Below are 20341 nucleotides of genomic sequence, written 5' to 3' on the forward strand. Positions count from 1 at the left end.
ATGGCAGCTGATCTATCAATAAAGGCAGCCAAAGTCCAGCTTAGTACAGGAACCTCTGTAAATGTGGTCGGACAAACAGACCAGTGATGTCCTAATGACCGTATCGGCCAATCGGGAGGCATTTTCATTTTCTTCTAGCTATTGACTATGTAACTGATGTAGTTATAACAGACTGGCAATGAAGTTCTAGATTTAGAAAGACTTCTCTTCAGACCAAGCTCATTAATTTTGTCTGCACAAGAAGTAAGAAAGTGTGCTGCAGTTGAGACACCCAATTATATCTACAACAGGTAGAGTGAGCCCTCAGAAACAGCAAACCATTAATATAATTATAATAAGTAGAGTTGTATATAGGCTGGATTGCGGTAGCAGATGCAATGCGCAGAGCATCAGAAACAAGGAGATACAGAGTTCTGCTTTTCCTAGAGCTGAGATGGGGAACTTGTGGCCTTCCAGATGTGTTGGACTCCAGGTTCCATCAGCATGGCATGGGGTTATGGGAACTGTAGTCCAACAGCATAAGAAGGTCCATAGGTTCTCCCTACCTGAGCTAGAGTTTAGGTATGTTTACAATACCACTTATTCTGCATCCAGTGCACACCCACTGCTAGTTTTTTAAGCCTCATTTAGCCACAGCCCATATCGATCCTGTAGTTTCTTGACAAATACTGCTTTTTGATGCATTTCTCCTCAAACCAGCTTCAATTCAAAATGGATGTGGAGTAAGTGGTAATGTGAACATTTGAGACAGCTGCCACACATGTGCATATGACAGCTTCTCTCTCTGTGTGTGTGTTTGTGTGTTGCAGTGGGTGGGAAACCAAACAGTTTATGTGTCAAGTGAAGACATCCCTGACCCCTCTCTGATGTGAACAACAGTGTGTAAATGTGACTTGAAACGCTGCTGGTGTGAATATACCCTATATGACAATCAAGGTATGAAGCAGCTGCTTTTAGGTTATGTGCAGATTAGCACAGCAAAGTCTACTGCATTTGCTCCAAATGTATGAGCATCTGAAGGAAAGCTGAGGAAGCAAAAAGACTGCCTTTCCTCTTCACAAACTAATTAGCTGGAACAAAGGCTTTCACAGCTTCCCACAAAGCATAATAAAGGCAGCACCACAAATTACCTATCTTTCTTTGCAAGCATGCACAACACAATATGCACAATGGGCCACATGTTTTAGGTTAATAACTGGTTTCACACTTAGGAAAGAGTTGTGAAGTGAACACCATCTTGCTTGCTTGCTTCTGCATATTGTATTACATGGGCCAAATGATGTTTGCTTAGAACTGAGATCTCTTTAACTTGCTTGGCTGTCAAAGGCTTTGAATCTCTCTCTCAAAATGGTCTGTTCTATATGAGTGAAGGGACGTGGGTGGCGCTGTTGGTTAAACCACTGAGCCTAAGACTTGCCGATCAGAAGGTTGGCGGTTCGAATCCCCGTGACAGGGTGAGCTCCCATTGCTCGGTCCCTGCTCCTGCCAACCTAGCAGTTTGAAAGCACATCAAAGTGCAAGTAGATAAATAGGTACCGCTCTGGCGGAAAGGTAAACGGCATTTCCGTGCACTGCTCTGGTTCGCCAGAAGCAGCTTGGCCATGCTGGCCACATGACCCGGAAGCTGTCTGTGGATAAATGCCAGTTCCCTCGGCCAATAAAGCGAGATGAGCGCCGCAACCCCAGAGTCGGTCACGACTGGACCTAATGGTCAGGGGTCCCTTTACCTTTTTATATGAGTGAAACTGAGGGCTTGCCATGGCACTTTCCTTCCTGTTTACTGCTGAGTTGGAGCAAATGCCAACCTGGAGAAAACCTGAATGGCATTTGCTCTGATTTAGCACTAAAGTGTGGGTTTTCCAGGGGAAAGCAGTGTGGCAAAGGCAAAAGAACTCAGACTTGTGCTTTCTAGGCGCAGAGCAAGTTGAGGTGTGGACAAGCCCTGAGACAATATTGAACAAATCCTGATTGAAATTTGGTAGGGCCATGAGGGGCCAAATAACATTGCCTCATGGCTAGATTATGTTCACAGGCTACCAGCCAGAGATCATTCCCCCCCTTTTCTTTTTACATAGATGACATTTATATTCACAAACCTCTTTTGCTGATAACCCCCCCCCAAGAGGCTATCATGGACTGGTTGGATGCAGAAGAATGGGGGGGGGACTAGTTGGGGAGCCACCAAGAGAAGAAAGCTCAGACCCCAGGGATTGGTGGTGGGATGATGATGAGTGATCAGAGAGAGAAGCCTGGGAGGAGGAGGTGTTGGAAGCTGAAGGGGTACCATGGCTTAGTGAGCTGGGAGAGTCTGTGGCAGAGAGAAGTCAAGAATCGGAAGGTGAAGCTGGCAAGTGGGAGGCGGGAGGCCAAGAGGCAGAGGTGAGGAAGAGTTAGGGTCCCCCCTTCTTTCTGTGATGAGTTCCCCTCCTCTGTCTCCCAGAACCAGAAGAGAGATGAAAAGGGTGGAGTATATTTAAAGTATACTATAGTTCCTGTTTTCACAAATCCCTCGTGGATTATGCCCAGTGTTTTAGGAGACATATACCTCCAGCATGGAAAATGCATTTGTATTCCAGCTCATAAGATTACACTAGACTTGCGCTCCATTATTCCAGTGAAATTTAATTTTGACACAAATTATGAGCAATTTTTCTGCAATGAGGGAACATCCAAAATTATCATGACAACCATTTGTTAAAGTTTTAAAATGATTGTATAAGATGTAGGCAAATGTCATCTTCTTGCTTCTTTCTTTTTGAATTTTGCAACGACTTCCATTTTTCTTTTTCCTTTTCCAGACCATTTTCTCCCGGTAACAGTGCAGATCCAAATAGATAGGCAGCTTCCTATGAATGCTGATGAAATGCATAGGTGCTTAAGAAAGAGCTGAATAAATGAGATTAGGTTTTTGGTGTGTTAGTAATTAGATTTTTTCCCCTGGAATGATGAAAGGGTAGCAGCACTTTATGATACTACTGGAACAAGGCCACCATTTCATCATATTTATATTGCAGTAACGTCTAGTGGCTGCACTTTTGATCAGAGTCCCATTTCATTTGGAACTCTGCATGCAAATGAGTTCATGTCTTTAGTTTACAATTTGGAGGTGGTCTTGAAATATATAGGACATATCAAATGCAGTGATACCCTAATATAAGGTGGCTGCTTCAGTAGCAAGAATTTTTTTAGCCAGAACTCACCGGAACTCAATTCTGGCACCTCTCAGCTGGGTGCCATTGCCATTATAAGAGAACAAGGGATGCATTCATGGTGAGTTCTGGCACCTCTTTTTCTAGAAAAATATCACTGGTAGGGAGAATTAAGAGATCAGGGCAAAAGGTGGGCAGTGGAGCTGAGCAGAGACAGAAATGTTTTGAGAGGGCAGAATGGGGAGACCCATTGGCAAGGCAAGACAGCGGTCATCATCAGAAGCAATAAGAGAACAGAAACAGAGGGAGTGTAGTGTAGTGGTTTAATATTTTGTTGGGAGCTGTCTAGAGTGGCTGGGGCAACCCAGTGATATGGGTAGCAGTTGTTGTTGTTGTTGTTGTTGTTGTTGTTGTTAGATTGTTAGACTCAGAGCTGGGAGACAAAGGTTCAAATCCCCACTCAGCCATGAGAAATGTAGTAGCACTAGTAATAGTAGTACAACAATAACTGCAAAAAGCGGCAGGTAAATATATTCATGGTAGATAGATTCAGAAGTATAAAAAAAGAGAGTGCTGTGTTTCCTGTTTTTCTTATCTGGATTGTAAAATAAATTACAGCTCTGAGATCATGAAATCTTTTTGTGCAAACTGAAATGAAAGACAGAGGAGGGGAGAAATGAAAGGAAGCAACAGCACAGTTCAAAGAAGCATTCATTTGTGGCTCTGCGTTACAAGCAGTGTGCTGTGAGGAGTAATACTGTGGCCCACCTTTCTTGTGCGGCACGGAGCTTGTTAGTGAACGTGGGGGAAATATTTTGACAGCAATCTGAAAAAGGTTTACAGTACTTGAGAGCTTGAATTCAGGAAGAGGCAGGGGGAGACAGTGAGAGTTTTAACCACGACTCACAGCAGTGGGTGTAGCACATCTAATTTGCAAGGAAAGCTGCTAGGGAATTCATTCCTGAGCTACGGAATTCATTTCAGAGAGATTCTGGTGTTCAATTCGTCCTGACACTTCAATATTATTTGGGCAGATAATTCTGTAGAGGTTTCTGTTTCAGAAATCTAGAGCAACAAACCATGGGCAGAGCTACAGCGCTCTTTCAACAGGTAGGTAAAAGGTTAAGTCCTGCACACTCCTGAATGGTTGTCTAGTCAAAGGCGACTATGGGGTTGCAGTGCTCATCTTGCTTTTGAGGCCAAAGGAGCTGGCGTTTGTCCACAGATTGCTTTCTGGGTCATGTGGCCAGCATGACTAAACTGCTTATCATGCAACGGAACACCGTGATGGAAAACAGAGTGCACAGAAACCTTGTTTATCTTCCTGCTACAGTGGTACCTATTTATCTACTTGCACTGGCATGCTTTTGAACTGCTAGGTTGGCAGGAGCTGGGACAGAGCAACAGGAGCTCACTCTGTCTTCGAATCTTGGGGATTCGAAGTGCCAAATTTCTGATCAACAAGCCCAAGAGGCTCAGTGGTTTAGACCACAGCGCCATCCGTGTTCCCTTTCAACAAATACCAGTCAACTGAGGGCAGAGCTAGGGTGTGATGCTTGATGCAAGACTGCTACCAAAAATGGCGGCTCATTTTGTTTATTCAACAAAATTTATATACCACTTACTAGAGCAAGCAGTTTACGCCAGTCTGAAACAGTAATTAAAAACAAGTTCCATAGGAAGAAGAAATCAAGTAAAAAACCACTAAATATAAAACACTTTTACTTCCAAAGCCCACACATCTAGTTTACATGCTGAAATTACATTCCTGGGTAGACTTTCTGGAACAACCCAGTTTGAAGGAAATGCCCCAAATAAATACAGTTAATATAAGGAGCTCCCCTCCCCCCACAAGCCAATGATAACATTTAATCTGATTTTTTCATGCTATTTCTGCTGCTTTTTGCTATCTTTTCACCGCCCCCCCCCCCACATGAAGCACAATGGAAACAACATGAGGTTGGGTTGAAGCCCCATTGAGTTGTCATATCTTGTGAGCCCACTGGAGAATGTGTGCAGCCAATGAAGAAGCTTATATTTTGAAATCAGATCTTAAGACAGAAAATGGGAACCCTGTGCTCCTTCAGATGGTGCCGAACCACAACTCCCACCATCCTTGACCTTTGCCATGCTGGTTGGGGGTGATGGGTGCCCAATACCAGGAGGGCCACAGGTTGCCTTTCCCTTTCCTATGATGTGGGATTTTGGGTGCTCCTTTTTGGTCTTGTTTCCAAACTCTTTGTTACAACAGGATTTCCCAGCAAATGGTGGAGAATTGTGGTTCGGCACAAAGCACAGGAAGTAGGCAGCACAGGCGTTACCATATCCAGAGCTACTTTGGAACGAGTATTTCCCTGACAGCTTCCACCCCCTGCAGCCATACAATTTCCATTCTGAAGTTTCAGTAAGCCAGCTTTCCTTACCTTAGATGTACTATGACACTCCCCATCTTGCTCAACCTCTTTGCAGTTCCCTTTCCTAAGATATCCCTCTGTGGTGGCCCCACAACCACCCCAGTTGCATTAAATGGATGGAAAGAAGCTTTGAAGCGAGGAACAGGTCTCCAATCAAGACCCATATAACTAGATGATGCATTAAATATGTAAAGTAGGGACATAGGTGGCGCTGTGGTCTAAACCACTGAGCCTCTTGGGCAAGCCGATTGGAAGGTTGGCAGTTCGAATCTGTGTGATGGTGGTGATCTCCCTTTGCTCTGTCCCAGCTCCTGCCAACCTAGCAGTTTGAAAGCATGCCAGTGCAAGTAGATAAATAGGTACTGCTGTGGCAAGAAGGTAAACGGCATTTATGTGCGCTCTGGTTTCCGTCACAGTGTTCTGCTGCACCAGAAGCAGTTTTGTCATGCTGGCCACATGACCCAGAAAGCTGTCTGTGGACAAACACCGGCTCCCTCAGCCTGAAAGTGAGATGAGCGCCGCAACCCCAGAGTCACCTTTGATTGGACTTAACCATCCAATTGTCCTTCACCTTTTTTTACCTTTTGTATTTAAAGTATCTAATTTTATTCCTGTTAATAATTGCTCTGGATGCATGAGTGGTCATAAATGGGGCTGTGGGGAGGTTGAGTTAACCCTTTCCCCCCTGAAGCTGCTCTTCTCTTTGATAAAGCTCTATTGGCAGCAATGACGACTTCTCTTCTGGGGCAAATAGGATCTTCAGAAGGGGTGATTTTTGGTGGGACAACAGCAGGTGGGGGGGGGGTAAAGAGGGAGGAATTAACCCTGTGTGGTGTGGTCTCAGATCTATTCCTCACCCCTGCCTCAAAGCTGTTAATCTAAAAGGGAATGAAGAAACATTCCATGCAGCCATGACATTTAATATATTGTCTCATATGTCCTGTACTTGAGCCTTTCAACTTGTATTGTGCAGGAGGAATTAAATTACTGCTAAATCTCCAAGGAACTGCCCACACCTCGGGTGATTCACATTTTGAGCACCATTGAAGTTATCCTTGAAATATAGCAGCTTTTTCCCTGGGAATCACTCTCTAATTTATATATTCTCACACCTGGGAAGATTTGTTTTCTTTTACCTTTTATTCATGTCAGTTAAATCCTTATTGCTTGTTCCCAGCTGCAAAATTGTGCTTTTGCTACCAGCAGTACAGGCACGTCTGGTGCGATTTCTTGCGAGCGAGTCTGTGAATTCAGCCTGCGATACCAGCAGATGGTGAATCCCTCCAGCAGTTTAGTTTCTAGGTCCAGCTGTCTTTGGATTCACTTTGCACTGCATTTCAATATATATTAAATAATGCTCCGAGTTAAACAATGGAAGAACTGTAATATTTGCAATCATAGCCATTCATAGTGCGATACAACTGGATCAGGGAGACCTGGGTTCAAGTTGTCTCATCCATGGTGCTCAGAGCTGCACAATTGCAGGGAGGGCAGTTTTTGCTGGGTTGTACCATTCCAGCGGACAAGCAGAGGGAGGCATGTTTGAAATCTTCAGCACATTAAAAACTGTAATGCTACACCTCTGCATGTACAAAACAAATCCTTGCAGGGACAAGGATGAATGGAAAGTCTCTTTGCTAGTATGTTAGTTCTGTATACTTAGGAAGGTTTTCGTTGCACATTCAACCATATAATTCAACCCCCCCCAACAATCTGAAATTGCCAAGTTTGTTCTGACAAGCTCAGGAATATCTCCCAAAGTGCTGGTGCTTCTCTTAACCATATCCTGTGAGCCAGTAACTCAAAGACTACAGAGTTCTCCAGAGCCTTAAAAACCAGCCTTTTGAACATAGTATTTTTAGTGTTCAGGACTTCAGCAAAGAATAAACAAAATTTCATAGGTGGAAGGCAGCATTAGAAAGCACACCAAGATGGAGATATATTTTGGCCACGAGAGTGCAAATAAAACTACAAATGCTTTCTGCTCAGCTTTTGCTATGAACGCAGTTTTGCTGTTTTTCCCCGACCAGTTGTGTACCTGGTCTTGTGTGTACCTTTTTCAAAACCAAAGAAAAGAGGAAAACGGTGGGAACAAGGGGAGAGGTCAGTGCTATGGATTTCTGCAGATAATATAATATCTCAATTCACACTAATAAAGGCATCAGTGATTCAAAACAGGGCGCCTTAGGAGGACGAGATGGGATGCCAGACCACTTGACTTGAATTCAGACTGTTTCAACTGGTTTTCTACAGATGTTGTTTATTTTCCAATAACTGTCCTGAAGTGAGTGGCTTCTGTAAGCCCCTACCCTTCTTTGTTTGCTTTCTTGTTGTCATGAGAACAGTACAGTATATTTTTTTAAAGCAGGAAGGATGAGGGATTCCATTTCTCTAATTAACAGACACTTGGCAAATGACTGGTTAGATGCAAACTAAAACAAAGAGGTGTGGGAGAGCTGAAAAGAGAAGGTACAGCTCTTGACGATATCAGAAAACCAAACACAGAAATAACAAGAAAGCTTCCTGAGAATTCTTTCCAGCTTTTGAGGGGGGGGGGAAGAGAGAACTAAAACAAATATGAGTGTTGCCCTAAGCTAGCTAAAATTTTGTATCCATGAAATAACACCTGTGCCTCAGAACAAAGGTATGCTCTGGCAGAAGAAAAGGTAATGTGGAAGCCTGCTATGTTTTCCTTCCAGTGGTGGGTTGGGGGGAGGAGGTGAACAGCTTGTTGAAAATGACCGCATTTGGTGGTGTGTGTTTGATAATGATGGCCAGTGAAATCCTGGATGGCTGTCAGCTCAGTATTTCTGTTGTATATGCAGGGTCCAATCTGATGTCCAGCTGGAATGGATTGCTCAGATCATGTCAATCTCAGTGGGCAGCCTCAGAAGAGCGATGCTGCAAAGATTATAAAATCAGAGAGCTGGTGTGGTGTGTGTATGGTCTTGGATTTGAGCAGGAATAGGGCCAGCTTCAAACTCTATTCAGCCATAAATCTCACAAAATTATTTTGGTCTGGTCACTGTCCATCCGCCTAACCCCACTCTTAGAATTGTTGTGGCAATAAATTGGGAAACACCTGGGTTCCTTGGAGAAAGGGCAAGACGGAGGTATAACAAATAAAATGCACCTTAAGTTAGAAAACACTGTCATAGTTGCATTGTCCTTGCCACCCTTTCATCTCCTTAGCTATGCAGGTTTTATGGGGGGGTGGGGAGCTGTCAATGACATCACGATGGTACATCTCATATGACAACACCCTGGACATTCATAAACAAAATCATGTGGATCAACGCAGCCCTTGAGATGATACAGCAGGTTGAGCAAATGAAGCCAAAGGCAACGGGAGCAGAGAAAAGGGGGAAAGATGCAGTAGCCAGATGAATTAGGGGACACCAAACAGCGTCGAAACAGCACATGTGTTTGGTGACATGAGAATTTTTCTGTAATTTGCCTGTAACACGCATGCTACTTTTGAATTGAATATTGAAACCGGAGAATATTTGGCACAGCTCTGACATTAAATATGTGGAATACATGCACATAGATTTGCACATTGCATCCTCTCCAGCTTTAGAGGGAATATACATATTTAAAAGTGAGGAGCACAGCAGGGAAGTCTACTTCAAAACCTGAGGATCAGCTTTAATATTTCTCTTTACAATATAGTCTTCTTCTGCTCGCCACTCTGTATGTATTCATGCACACTCTGAGTTGGCTGCTTCCCTACAGGTCCAGCTGTGCTTTCCGGATTGCAGTTATCCTTGAGTGAGCATTGCTTAGCTCTGTCTACCCGAGGCACAGGGAACCCTTTTCAATTCATGGACCACATTCCCTTCTGGACAACTTTCTGGGGGTCACATCCCAGTGGTGATGGGCGGGGTGCAGAAGCGGAACTGGGTGGCACAAAGGAAGTAAATTTTACCTTGTACAACAAGCTAATTTATACATACACTCACATACATACACTCCTGTTTTGGAGGCAGGATTCTAGCTAACTGCAGGCTAGAATGCAGTAGCTATATTTTGGTACAGCCAGCCAGCTGTTAAATTGCGTGATACGGGGAACGGTAGAAAGGAGCCAAACGAGATAGCCACTGGGGCCAGTTCAGCCCTCTCTAATATCTGTGATTCCAAGAGCTGTTTGACATTTGCCCTGTATGGGCAGCGGTACATGATGCTTTAACACAATTTGCCTGGTGGACAAGTAAAGGCTCCCTGATGAGAGCATCACCATTAGAGAATCACAAAGTTGTCAACTAGAAAGCCAACCACTTCGAAAACCCCAGCAGCTCTCTGTGAACTGATGGCATTACTCTTGCCAGTGCAACCCTCTTTACTGAGGACAAACATGCCTGATCTATCTGTGTGGTGTTTAAACTGAGGTGGTAACCATCAGTAAAAGGAGATACTATATAAGCACTGCCAGCCCTTCTATTTGCATATTCAGAGAAGGCCAGACGTGAAACCTTACCTATGCAAACAGAGCTCTTATTTCCTGTATGATTCTCTTTGGCACATGGCACATTGTATTAGAATCTAATGATGCCGCTTCAGACAATCTGTGTCACATCGGGGTTCTATTTATCAGCCTATGTCCCCCTGCCTTCCTTGCAAATGTGTAACCAGAATTACGCAGATCTAGGTACTTCTTGTGCAATTCTGGAATGTTTAACAATTGACTGTTTTGGTGGCTCTTCATCTATTTATTGTTATTTATTTATTTTTAAATTTTCTATACCACTTTATATTTTTGATAAAAACCTCAAAGCGGTTTACAGCATATTAAATCAATAAAACAATAAAACAATAGCTGGGCGATGTTCCTCTGGCCTCATGAGGAGCCTCTTTTGTGGGGCTGGGTGAGTTTGGGCCCCGCCCCCTAGGCCAGGTGGAAAGGCCCTTGCAGGGAGTGGCCTTCACAACTCGCAACCGGGCAATGTAATTGTCTATTTGCATGCCATGATGAAGACTGGCTGTTGTCTTTCCTTCCTGAAGAAATAAAAAAGGCCAGTTTGAAGTGCTTCATACTACAGTGCTGTAATTTACATATGTACTTTCCCAGAGGCTCCAGAATGTTTGCCTGATACTGTAGATTCATCATTTGGACATTTAAAAATTCCTCAATCTCACAGTGCTCTTCCACAATTTATATTATACCTCCATATGTTGTTGAATGCCAACAATAGCCCCACCACAACATGGTGTGTGGGAAGGGATGGTGGAAGCTGTAGTTCAACAAGATCTGGAGGTTACACATTTCCTATCCCTCTCTTAAAAACTAAGCCATTTGATTTTATATGATTTTATATTTTATATTTATAAGATTTTATATGAAACAGCCTGCTTCACCTGATGCCTAAATGCCTTTATTTAATGGACTATGCATATGTTTCCAGACCTCTAGGGCAGGCTTCCTCAAACTCGGCCCTCCAGATGTTTTGATACTACAATTCCCATCATCCCTGACCACTGGTTCTGCTAGCTAGGGAACATGGGAGTTGTAGGCCAAAAACATCTGGAGGGCTGAGGTTGAGGAAGCCTGCTCTAGGGAATACTAGTTGCTTGATACAGTTTTTTTTTGCTCTGTTTTGGGCAGGAATTATTAGTCGCCAGGAGGCAGAAGAGCTGCTGATGAACAAGTCTGAGGGAGCATTCCTAGTACGGGTCAGTGAGAAAATCTGGGGATACGCCCTGTCCTATCGCCATCAGAGTGGATTCAAACATTTCCTGGTGGATGCTTCTGGAGACTTCTACAGCTTCTTAGGGGTGGATCCCAACCGACATGCCACACTCACAGACCTTATCGATTTCCACAAGGTATTACTTGCTATGTGCACAGAATATGAAAAAAACGAACTTGATTGATGAATATTTCAAAAGGAAGAAGCAGTGTGAGCCTGGGTCTTATACAAAATTAGTCTTTACAGACAGGGCTGGCTCCAGGTTTGGGGAGTGAAGGCTAGCTCTAGGCAGGGTGACTGTGGTGGAGCATTATCTGAAGCACCTGATGGTTGAGTCTAGCTACCATTTTCATTTCCCATAATGCCTCAATGGTGCTGTGGCAAGGGCATTGTGGGAAATCAGTATAGCAGTTGGATTCAACTGTCCAGAGCTGAACCTCCCCCCCCAAAAAAAACAACAACACACACACACACTTGACTGCAGGTTCTACATATTAGGGAGAAATGCATATAAATGCCTATGAAAGGGAAAATAAAATGCAAAAACAACCATTCTAGTAGGGGAAATTGTTTGTAAAAATGTGTATATTTGGGGTAAATGTGCACTAAACTGTTGACAAATGCAGTGCAGCTCAACCCATGCAGCTCCTATCACTTGGGTGCATGTGAAATAGGGAAACAAGCTTAATTCTCTCACAGTCTCCATATACATACTAAATCAGACTCTTGGCTCATTCTCAGCTGCTCCCCAATTCCTCTCATCAAGGTTTTGCACAGCCCTGCTACCTGTGTGCCTTTTTAACTGGAGCTGTCGGGGCCTGAGTCAGAGGCTTTGTGAATGCAAAGCACATCGTCAGGCAGTGTAGATAGAGCTATTTTTCATTCTGATGTAATGCTTCTGGGAGAAAGAAGATGGGGAACTGGTAGTATACATGATATAGCAAGGGACCTGTGTATTTTGTGCAAAAATGGGGAGGGGAAGAGCCCATCCTTATTAAAGTTCTGTGCCAAGGCAATCCGAGTCCCATATCAGGAAAAGCTCAGTTCATCAAAATAGATGATGCAAGTTTATTGATTTTGTGTGATTTCTTTATTTCCCCATAATTTATTATATGGCGTTCTTTCCCTCTTCATCAGCAAGCAGGGGCAAGAATTATGAGTGCCCTTACCCTGCACCCAAAGGTTGGGAGTCTCAGTTAGACACCCTCCTTTGATTTCTGAGAACCCAACTAGATAGGTGTTTGTTTGTTTGCTTTTAAAAAGACTAAACAACCAGTCAAGAGTTGGGGGGGGCATGACCCCCCATTCAGAACCAGTCTTCCCTATGTGCCAGCTATTTGAAAAGGAAGGAAAGCTGACACGGGCGCCATTGGAAACTTTGCTTCCATGGCAGATAGCAGGCTTCTGGTTTGTGATTCCAGTTTGTACCATGGCAGATGTAAACGGTTAAAGCTCTCTTTCCCCTATAGTGTTACCTCGAGTTACAGACGCTTCAGGTTACAGACTCAAATGCTATGGGTCCCCCTTGTAAAGGAAAAGGCTGCCTCAGCACACAGTTAAAATGAGTTGTGATTTCCTTATATTCCTCAGTCCTCCTGTTGGCAGGCTTGGGAATTCTGACATCACAATGGTAACCTGGGCGATACTGCATACAGTGGTACCTCGGGTTACAGATGATTCAGGTTATAGATGCTTCAGGTTACAGACTTCGCTAACCCAGAAATAGTACCTCAGGTTAAGAACTTTGTTTCAGGATGAGAACAGAAATTGCGCCACCGCAGCATGGCGGCAGCAGGAGGCCCCATTAGCTAAAGTGGTGCTTCAGGTTAAGAACAGTTTCAGGTTAAGAACGGACCTCATGAACGAATTAAGTTCTTAACCAGAGGTACCACTGTACCTGTTTTTGCGGTGGAAGGGATTGGTCACCTGCACTAGCAATTGGTTTTGATATTTGTTTGTTTTTGTTTTTTAAAAACTTGTAATGCATATGTAATGACATCACGTCAGCTTGGCCCTAAAATTTCAGCTGGTGTTGCCCACATATTTTCAAGCTTATGTTTGCAGCCACAAAAGCTAGAACAAAGATGGGAAGGCGGGTATCCTTCTGCTATTGTCAGCTCCATTCAGCCTGGGCGTTGCTCGGGGATGATGGGAGTTGTAGTCCAACTACATCTGAAGGGTCATGGGTCTAGTATCTTGCACTAAAAATACCATAAAATAAAATAAAATAAAAGACAGCTGAGATACTCAGGAAGCTGAATTCTGGACTCAGTCTCACTTTCTGCAAGCTTCCAGATAGGGATGCACAAATCTACCCATTTTGATTTATCTTAGTTTCTCATTTTTCCAATCTGAATTTTAAGTTCACCACATTTCTGCTGGTTTGTGATTTTTTTTAAAGTTCTCATGAAAATTGACCAGTGTGAATTTCTCCAAATGTACACATTTTTGTATGCAATCTTGCCTAATTCATATTTTTGCAAAGCAGTTTACCTTAAATTAATGCATTTTGGTATGCCATTTTCACTAATATATGCATTTCTATGCACAATTTACCATAGTATACAACTTTTTTTTTACTCCATCTTGGCTGGTGAACTGAATTGCAAAATTCAGAGAAGTGTGAATTTCAAAAGAGAACAGTCGTTCAGTTTGAGCATTGCTTCGAAAAGTGCATATTTAGGTGGGCTAACCTTAAAATGGGAACTGAATTGCCTTTCTCTCCCACTGCTCCTTGCAGAATCACAGCATGTACACAACCCTGGGCATAGTTACAGAACCAGCAACAAAAAGTCCTACCAACTTCAGATATAGGGACTGCGGCAACTTCAGTATCCACCTTCTTTCCCTAGAGTCAAGTTTGCACGAAACCTTTTGTATTTCTCTTCCTCCCAGCTTCCTCATCATAGGCAATAAGAGCACAAGAAAAACCCATCCATCTAGGGAGGAAGCACAGGGACACCTGTCAAAAGCAAAACGTCCATTAGCCTCTGACATTCAAAATAAAATAGATTGGGATGTCCCCCGATGAGAAAAATCAATGGCTGCAGCTATGACAAGCTTGTTAGAGGACTTGCTTGGCCCCTGAAGTGAGCAGGCAAGTCTCGCTTAATTGTCTGTGGTCAAATGGGAAAGAGATTTAACAGCGCCGTCTTGGGATCTTGCCCCTTCCTTATCTCCCCAGCCACTAACTCCGGTGCCTTTTTCATCTGAGTGCACTCTTAATGATAAATACAGGAAAAAAAGTCAGAGCCAGCTGTGGTAATGGCAGAAAAATGCAATGGTATACAGGCACCAGCCAGTCTACCTGCTATTATTAAATCTCATATATATAGAGAGAGAGAGAAAGAGAAAGAGAGAGAGAGAGAGAGTTTATAAAGACCCAAAAGTCAAGTTCATGTACATTTAAACACAATGCAGAAAATGCTACAGGTAGCCCTCCTTAACCAATGATGTGAAGGTTTGTAGATACAGTGGTACCTCGGGTAACAGACACTTCAGATTACAGACTTCGCTAACCCAAAAAATAGTACCTTGGTTTAAGAACTTTGCTTCGGGATGAGAACAGAAATCGTGCAGCAGCGGTGCAGAGGCAGTGGGAGGCCCCATTAGGTAAAGTGGTACCTCAGGTTAAGAACAGTTTCAGGTTAAGAATAAACCTCCAGAAAGAATTAAGTTCTTAACCATAGGCACCACTGTACATTGGTTTTGTATGTGGATATCCTTCAGATGTGTTCTAAAAGCACTTTGCAGAAGCAGGGTTGTGGTTAGGGTCATCACAGGGCTGCATACACACACTTACAGCACATTCGCCCAACACCTAGAATCCAGAGAACTGTGGTTTGTTAGGAGTGCTGGGAACTGTCACACTATGAGAGGTATACTACATTTCCCAGGGTTCTTTGGAGGAAAGATGTTCTTGAAATGTATGGTGTGTACGCAGACATTGCCAGAACTGAGAGACTCCAGTCCTTTGCCTGCCTCAGATCTACAATCCAGAGTTTCACGGGGAGACGGAATGGCCCTTAAACCAGTTTGTCAGTGGTGCAAATGCATGCCCTCAGTCCCTTATGTCAGTTTTAGATATGTAAAGAGCAAAATATTGTGTTTCCGGCAACCCACCACCATGACAACACTGGGGTAGGGGAAGGAATTCTGCCCTTTAGTCTCCCTCAGCCGCTGGAAGAGCACTTTATTTCCTGATGTCATTGTGGAGTGCCACAGCATTAAGATCAGGAGATTAATCTGTGAGGACTAGCAAGCCACTTTCTGCGGCTTGTCTAGCCAGAGGTGGCCTGTGGACTAGCTAGGCCTGTCACAGAGACATATCGTCACCATGGAGCCAAGCAAGGGATCCATATTACACCAGGCAGCTGTGATCATTGTGCCAGGGTCAAGAGTGGCTCTTCCGGGCCATACAATTGCATTTGCAGTGTATTCGTGTAACTTTACTCCAGTTATCCAGAAACTGCACTAGAGAAGAAGGAACTCTTTTACAAGACCCTTGGCATCCTGACATAGGATTGCCTCTTTCTCCATGAAAGTCAGTTTTGCTACTGATTTCAATAGGCTGCACCCTTTTGTCTTTGGTTTTTCCAGGGCCAGATTTAGGTTTGATGAGGCCCTAAGCTACTGAAGGTAACGGGGCCCTTTTTATGTCCAGCTGTCCATTGTCAACAACAAATTGTCAATTTTGTGTGTGTGTTGAATATATCCTATATGGTAATTTGTGGACCTAATGGGTATCTAAAGCCATTTGCACATAACAAAATATGTATTTTATCAATGTACATCCACTTTTCCCCCCTTTAAATTATTTGGGGGCCTCCAAGAGAGTGGGGCCCTAAGCTATAGCTTGTTTAGCTTATACGTAAATCCGGCACTGGGTTTTTCTGATCTCTGGCCTTGGTTGTGTGTGCATGCACAATATGTATTTGAACAAATAAACTATACCCCCCTCCCGTGCACACACACACAGACATACAGAGACAAAACCTTTTCAGTTCTCTTGAAGCATCTTAATGTACCAGGCATGGCAAAAAGTGAATCTTCAATGAGTAATGGCCTGTAAGCTAGGGCTGTTGAAAATAAATTCATTTTAGAAATGTTTCAGATGATTGCTGTTTATGTATAAGCATCAGATGATCTAGATACAAGTGATTCAATTGCAAACAGGCAGCAGGCAAGAGAACATGCATTTAAAAGGAGGTGGGGCTGGCAGAGGGTGGGGAGGAAGAAACTCATATCCAAGGCAAAGATGAATAGGAATGGGTGCATAATGCATCCTTCGACTTCTGCATGATTAGACAGTGCCACATCCTAGATGGAGAAAGATAATAGCTGCTATTTCCAGACTGAAAACAAACAATGGTAAGTATGTACATGAGCACCAGCGAGTCTCTTCTCATTGAGCTGAGCTGAGCTGGAATGATTAATCATCCTAGCCGTGGTCCCACCTGCATCCCATGTTTATTTGTTTAGCATGGAGGTAATGAGGTTTTCACGTGAACCTTAGGAGCTGTGCTACATGAATAGCAGGCTGTTAATGACACAGCCCTTGCTTAACTGCAGCACCTCAAACTGCAGGTGAGGGATTAAATGCTCGAATGGTCCCTCATCTCAAAAATGACAACAACATAAAACTTGCCAGTTAAGCTTTCTCCCCAACATGCTAGCTCTGCGTGTGTAGAGAGAGCTTTTTTTATCATCTATTTTAATATTGGAATGCATTTGAACACCCAGTTGCTATGTTAGAAATAGTTCTCTGCAGTTATAGATACATTATATCAGTCTGTTGATCATGTGGCTGTGAGTCTGTGCATTCCCTCTTTCCTCTTTAGAAAAAAATCCCTTGCTGAGCTGTTAGAAGGCAGAACAGGATGATTAATCATGAAGATCTCCCTCTTCCCCCCACCCCAGATATTAAACACTATGCTAATATGTCTCCTGTCAACTGGTTTAATATGAACCATCAAAAGAATTAAAACACCTTACAGCATGAACCTAGATGTGCTTATGGGGCTTCATAAGTGCAGTATATAGTAAGCCATATAGTCATTTCAACATGATTATTTTTCACACTGATGATGCAATTTATTTTCTCTTTCTAGGAAGAAATAATCACATCCTCTGGCGGAGAGTTGCTGCTGGAGCCCTGCAGACAAACAAAGAACCCACCTGATTATAGCCCTTTATTTGAATGACTGTGGAGACTATAGTAAATATTTCTGGAGAACAGAAATAATTAGTGAAATGACTCCACCTTGAGATATAAGATAGCAGCTTATCACCAGCTAATGAATGGCAAATGTTAACCAAGAAAAAGTCTTATGTAGGCAATCCAATTTTTAATTTGCAGCCATTATTTATCTTATTAGCCATTTAAAACTGGAAGCACGAGAAAACAATTCCTCTACAATTGTCCACCAGTGATAATCAAAAATCACACCCCCACAAAAATTTCCCTAATAGCTGTAGCAAAAGAGATGGTTGGTAATGGAACTTATTTAACATATAGTGAGTTGTGGAATTCTCAAAATGGTAGCATTCAGGAGCTAGATGTATGCGACTGAAAAAGATGCAGATTAATGGTATGGCTATGTAGAGATAGGTCTTTTCTAGTCTTCAAACTATGCATGATGTTAGCAGCCCCATTTGCTTAAACCTCGTCTTCCCCAGGTATGCATAAAGCGGGGGTCTGATTTTTATTTTTACCTCAGTAAGGAGAGCAAAACCATCCTTGCGCCCACCACTTTTCTTTCCATAACCTTTCTTCTAGCCAAGCTCAATTCTGGCATCACAGCTTGGTTGAAGAGAAAAGTATTGGGGGTGGAGTCAAAGGTAAGCTATGGGGAAGGGGTTAAGTACCCCCAATCATTGGGGCAGCTCCTGGCTGAAACCAACATGGCAGCAGCTGTTACATGTGCCTTGAGCCTATACAGAGTGGAAAGGGAGACCGACATTTATACATTTCACAGTCCTTTAGCAGCGGTGTTACAGCCATTAGAACCTCCTCCCCTTTCCTAGAACGGCTTCCTCACACTGCTTGCCTACCATCCCATTATAAAGAGGGATTTCCCTTTCAACAGGCCTTGACTTGTATGCAGGATTGAAATGTCAAGTGTAAAAGTGTACATATTGCCACCTGGCAAATATTGGAGGATAAAACATACCGACTTCTAAGTTGCACTCATTACCAACTTTTTATAAGGAGCAATAAACACTTGTGAAACATCGGCATCTTATGGATATTTTTGCTTTTGTTTTTATTTAGCTAGGAAAATCTCTTCCTTCTGTCCCTCTGTTTTCAATTACAAGCCTATATGGGCAACTATACTCATGCATTTTTATACTTTGTACCAAGCCTCAGTTATGATGACAAATAACATTATGACTGTGTGATACTTTGGTGAGTTTTTCATTGGAATATGAAAGGATCTGTTTTATTTCCATCTTCTCCCCTCCTCAGATTTACCCTATAAAAATTGTTAGAACAATCTGACTATTAAAAACTGAGAAAATAATAAAACTAAAACACTGGCAGCACAAATACAGAGAAAGGACTGACACTGCAGCCTAAAAGATAGCAGAAAAAAGGGCTTTAGCTTGTTTTCTAAAAAGTCATCAGCAGGAACTAACATTTTGGACTTCCAAGGGAAGACGTTTGACAAGGAAGGGATCACCACAAAGAAGACCCTTCTTCTGCCACACAGCATAAATCTGGGCAATAAATGCACTGTCAGCAAAAACCCATTTGAGAATCTCAAAATCTGTAAACTTATGGTGGAAAAGGCAGTCTCTATATTTTCCCAGTTTTAGGCCATTTAGAGCAGGAATAGGAAATATGTGACCCTTCAGATGCTGCTGGATTGCAAATTCCACCATCCCTGACCAGTGGCCATGTCTAGCATCAAGAGAGCTACTGGTTCACTACAACTGATTAGGTCTTAAATGTCAACACAAATGCTTTCTATTTAGCCTACATCAGGGCCGAGGAACCTGTGGTCCTCCATATGTTGGTCCATAATTCCCATCATCCTTGGCCTTTTTCTGTTTGAATTGGGAGATATTATTTATATCCCACTTTAGGGTTTAAATAAAGGCCACCTAGGTGACCTGCATTAAACATTAAAGATAAAAATAACATTAGGAACAACAAGCAAGCATCTCTTATATCAAAGCATTAAAAAAGAAGAAATAACAGCAAGATGTTAACAAAAACTGTAAAAGCATAATGAAAAGTGGACAAATCAAACTTCTGCTACTCCCAAGATCCCCCCCCAATAAAAGACTTTGACCACCTTAAGCCACAGCTGAAGAAATCTCCTTGAGCATGAGTCTCCTTTCTGAAGGCTGAGATGTTCAGAGCACTCCCTCATAAGATAGCTTGAGTACATGGGAAGGGAAGTATTGAAGGGGGAAAGGCAAGAACATGAATGGGAATCAAGTTGTTGCATATGAATTCCTCTCAGCCCCAACCAGCATGGCCAATGATAAGAGATAATGGGAGTTGTAGTCCGGGAGAATCAAAGGTTGCTCACCTGATTTAGAAATTTGACGGTCAACACCAGAGCAATTGGTATTGGGCTAAGAAACCAACTGGATGGCAGAGGATCTCCTTCAGACTTGATGTTCCAGGCTTCCTGCAGCCAATCCTGGTTAATAATTAGGCATCTTCTGCATTCTGGATGCTCTTCAGAGATGGTTTCATGTAGAACACTTCCAGCAGGAAGAAACCAAAGGATGCATGACAGTGACTGGATCGTTCTCTTTCCGGAGAGGGCACTGATGATCACTCAACTGAAGGCAGTGAAAGGCATCTCTACCAACAGATGCTTGTTGACGTGCCATGATCAGAGCAGAGGTGAAGAGTAACCCCCAAACAGAGAACAGCTGCAGAAAGTTTGCTCTCCATCCCATCTTCCTTGCCATTTCTTAATGAACGTATATGGGACAGCAGTGTGATTTTTCATTTGGTAATCCATTTTCATTTTCCCCCAGTCTGCATTTCATGCATGCCTCATATTTTAGGTTTTACCTGGCTTTAAAATAAATTCCTTGTAAGTTCTCTGGCAAATGAAATTACCGGCTG

The 20341-nt window shown here is 42.9% G+C and overlaps 1 protein-coding gene and 1 long non-coding RNA gene across 8 annotated transcripts in view; both read left to right on the top strand.

Moving 5' to 3' along the window:
* Positions 1 to 18485, top strand: part of SH2D4B (SH2 domain containing 4B) — an 89902-nt gene extending 71417 nt beyond the window's left edge. For 6 of the 7 annotated variants that reach the window (XM_083740492.1, XM_083740490.1, XM_083740494.1 and 3 more), the window contains 2 exons: positions 11166 to 11386; positions 17361 to 18485. In XM_083740492.1, coding sequence (XP_083596618.1) covers positions 11166 to 11386; positions 17361 to 17453 — 314 coding nt within the window. In that variant the 3' untranslated portion in view covers positions 17454 to 18485. Of the gene's footprint in view, positions 1 to 11165; positions 12976 to 13135; positions 17271 to 17360 lie in introns of those variants that run through there. The other variant, XR_014564650.1, reaches the window with a different exon arrangement.
* Positions 2 to 6935, top strand: LOC310845451. The gene is made up of 3 exons (XR_014564753.1): positions 2 to 290; positions 4211 to 4259; positions 6741 to 6935. It is a non-coding gene; the product is annotated as an uncharacterized lncRNA (long non-coding RNA).
* Positions 18486 to 20341: the final 1856 nt, after the last annotated feature.

Source organism: Podarcis gaigeae (genome assembly GCF_964106915.1).
Source record: "Podarcis gaigeae genome assembly, chromosome: 5".
NCBI lineage: Eukaryota > Metazoa > Chordata > Lepidosauria > Squamata > Lacertidae > Podarcis > Podarcis gaigeae.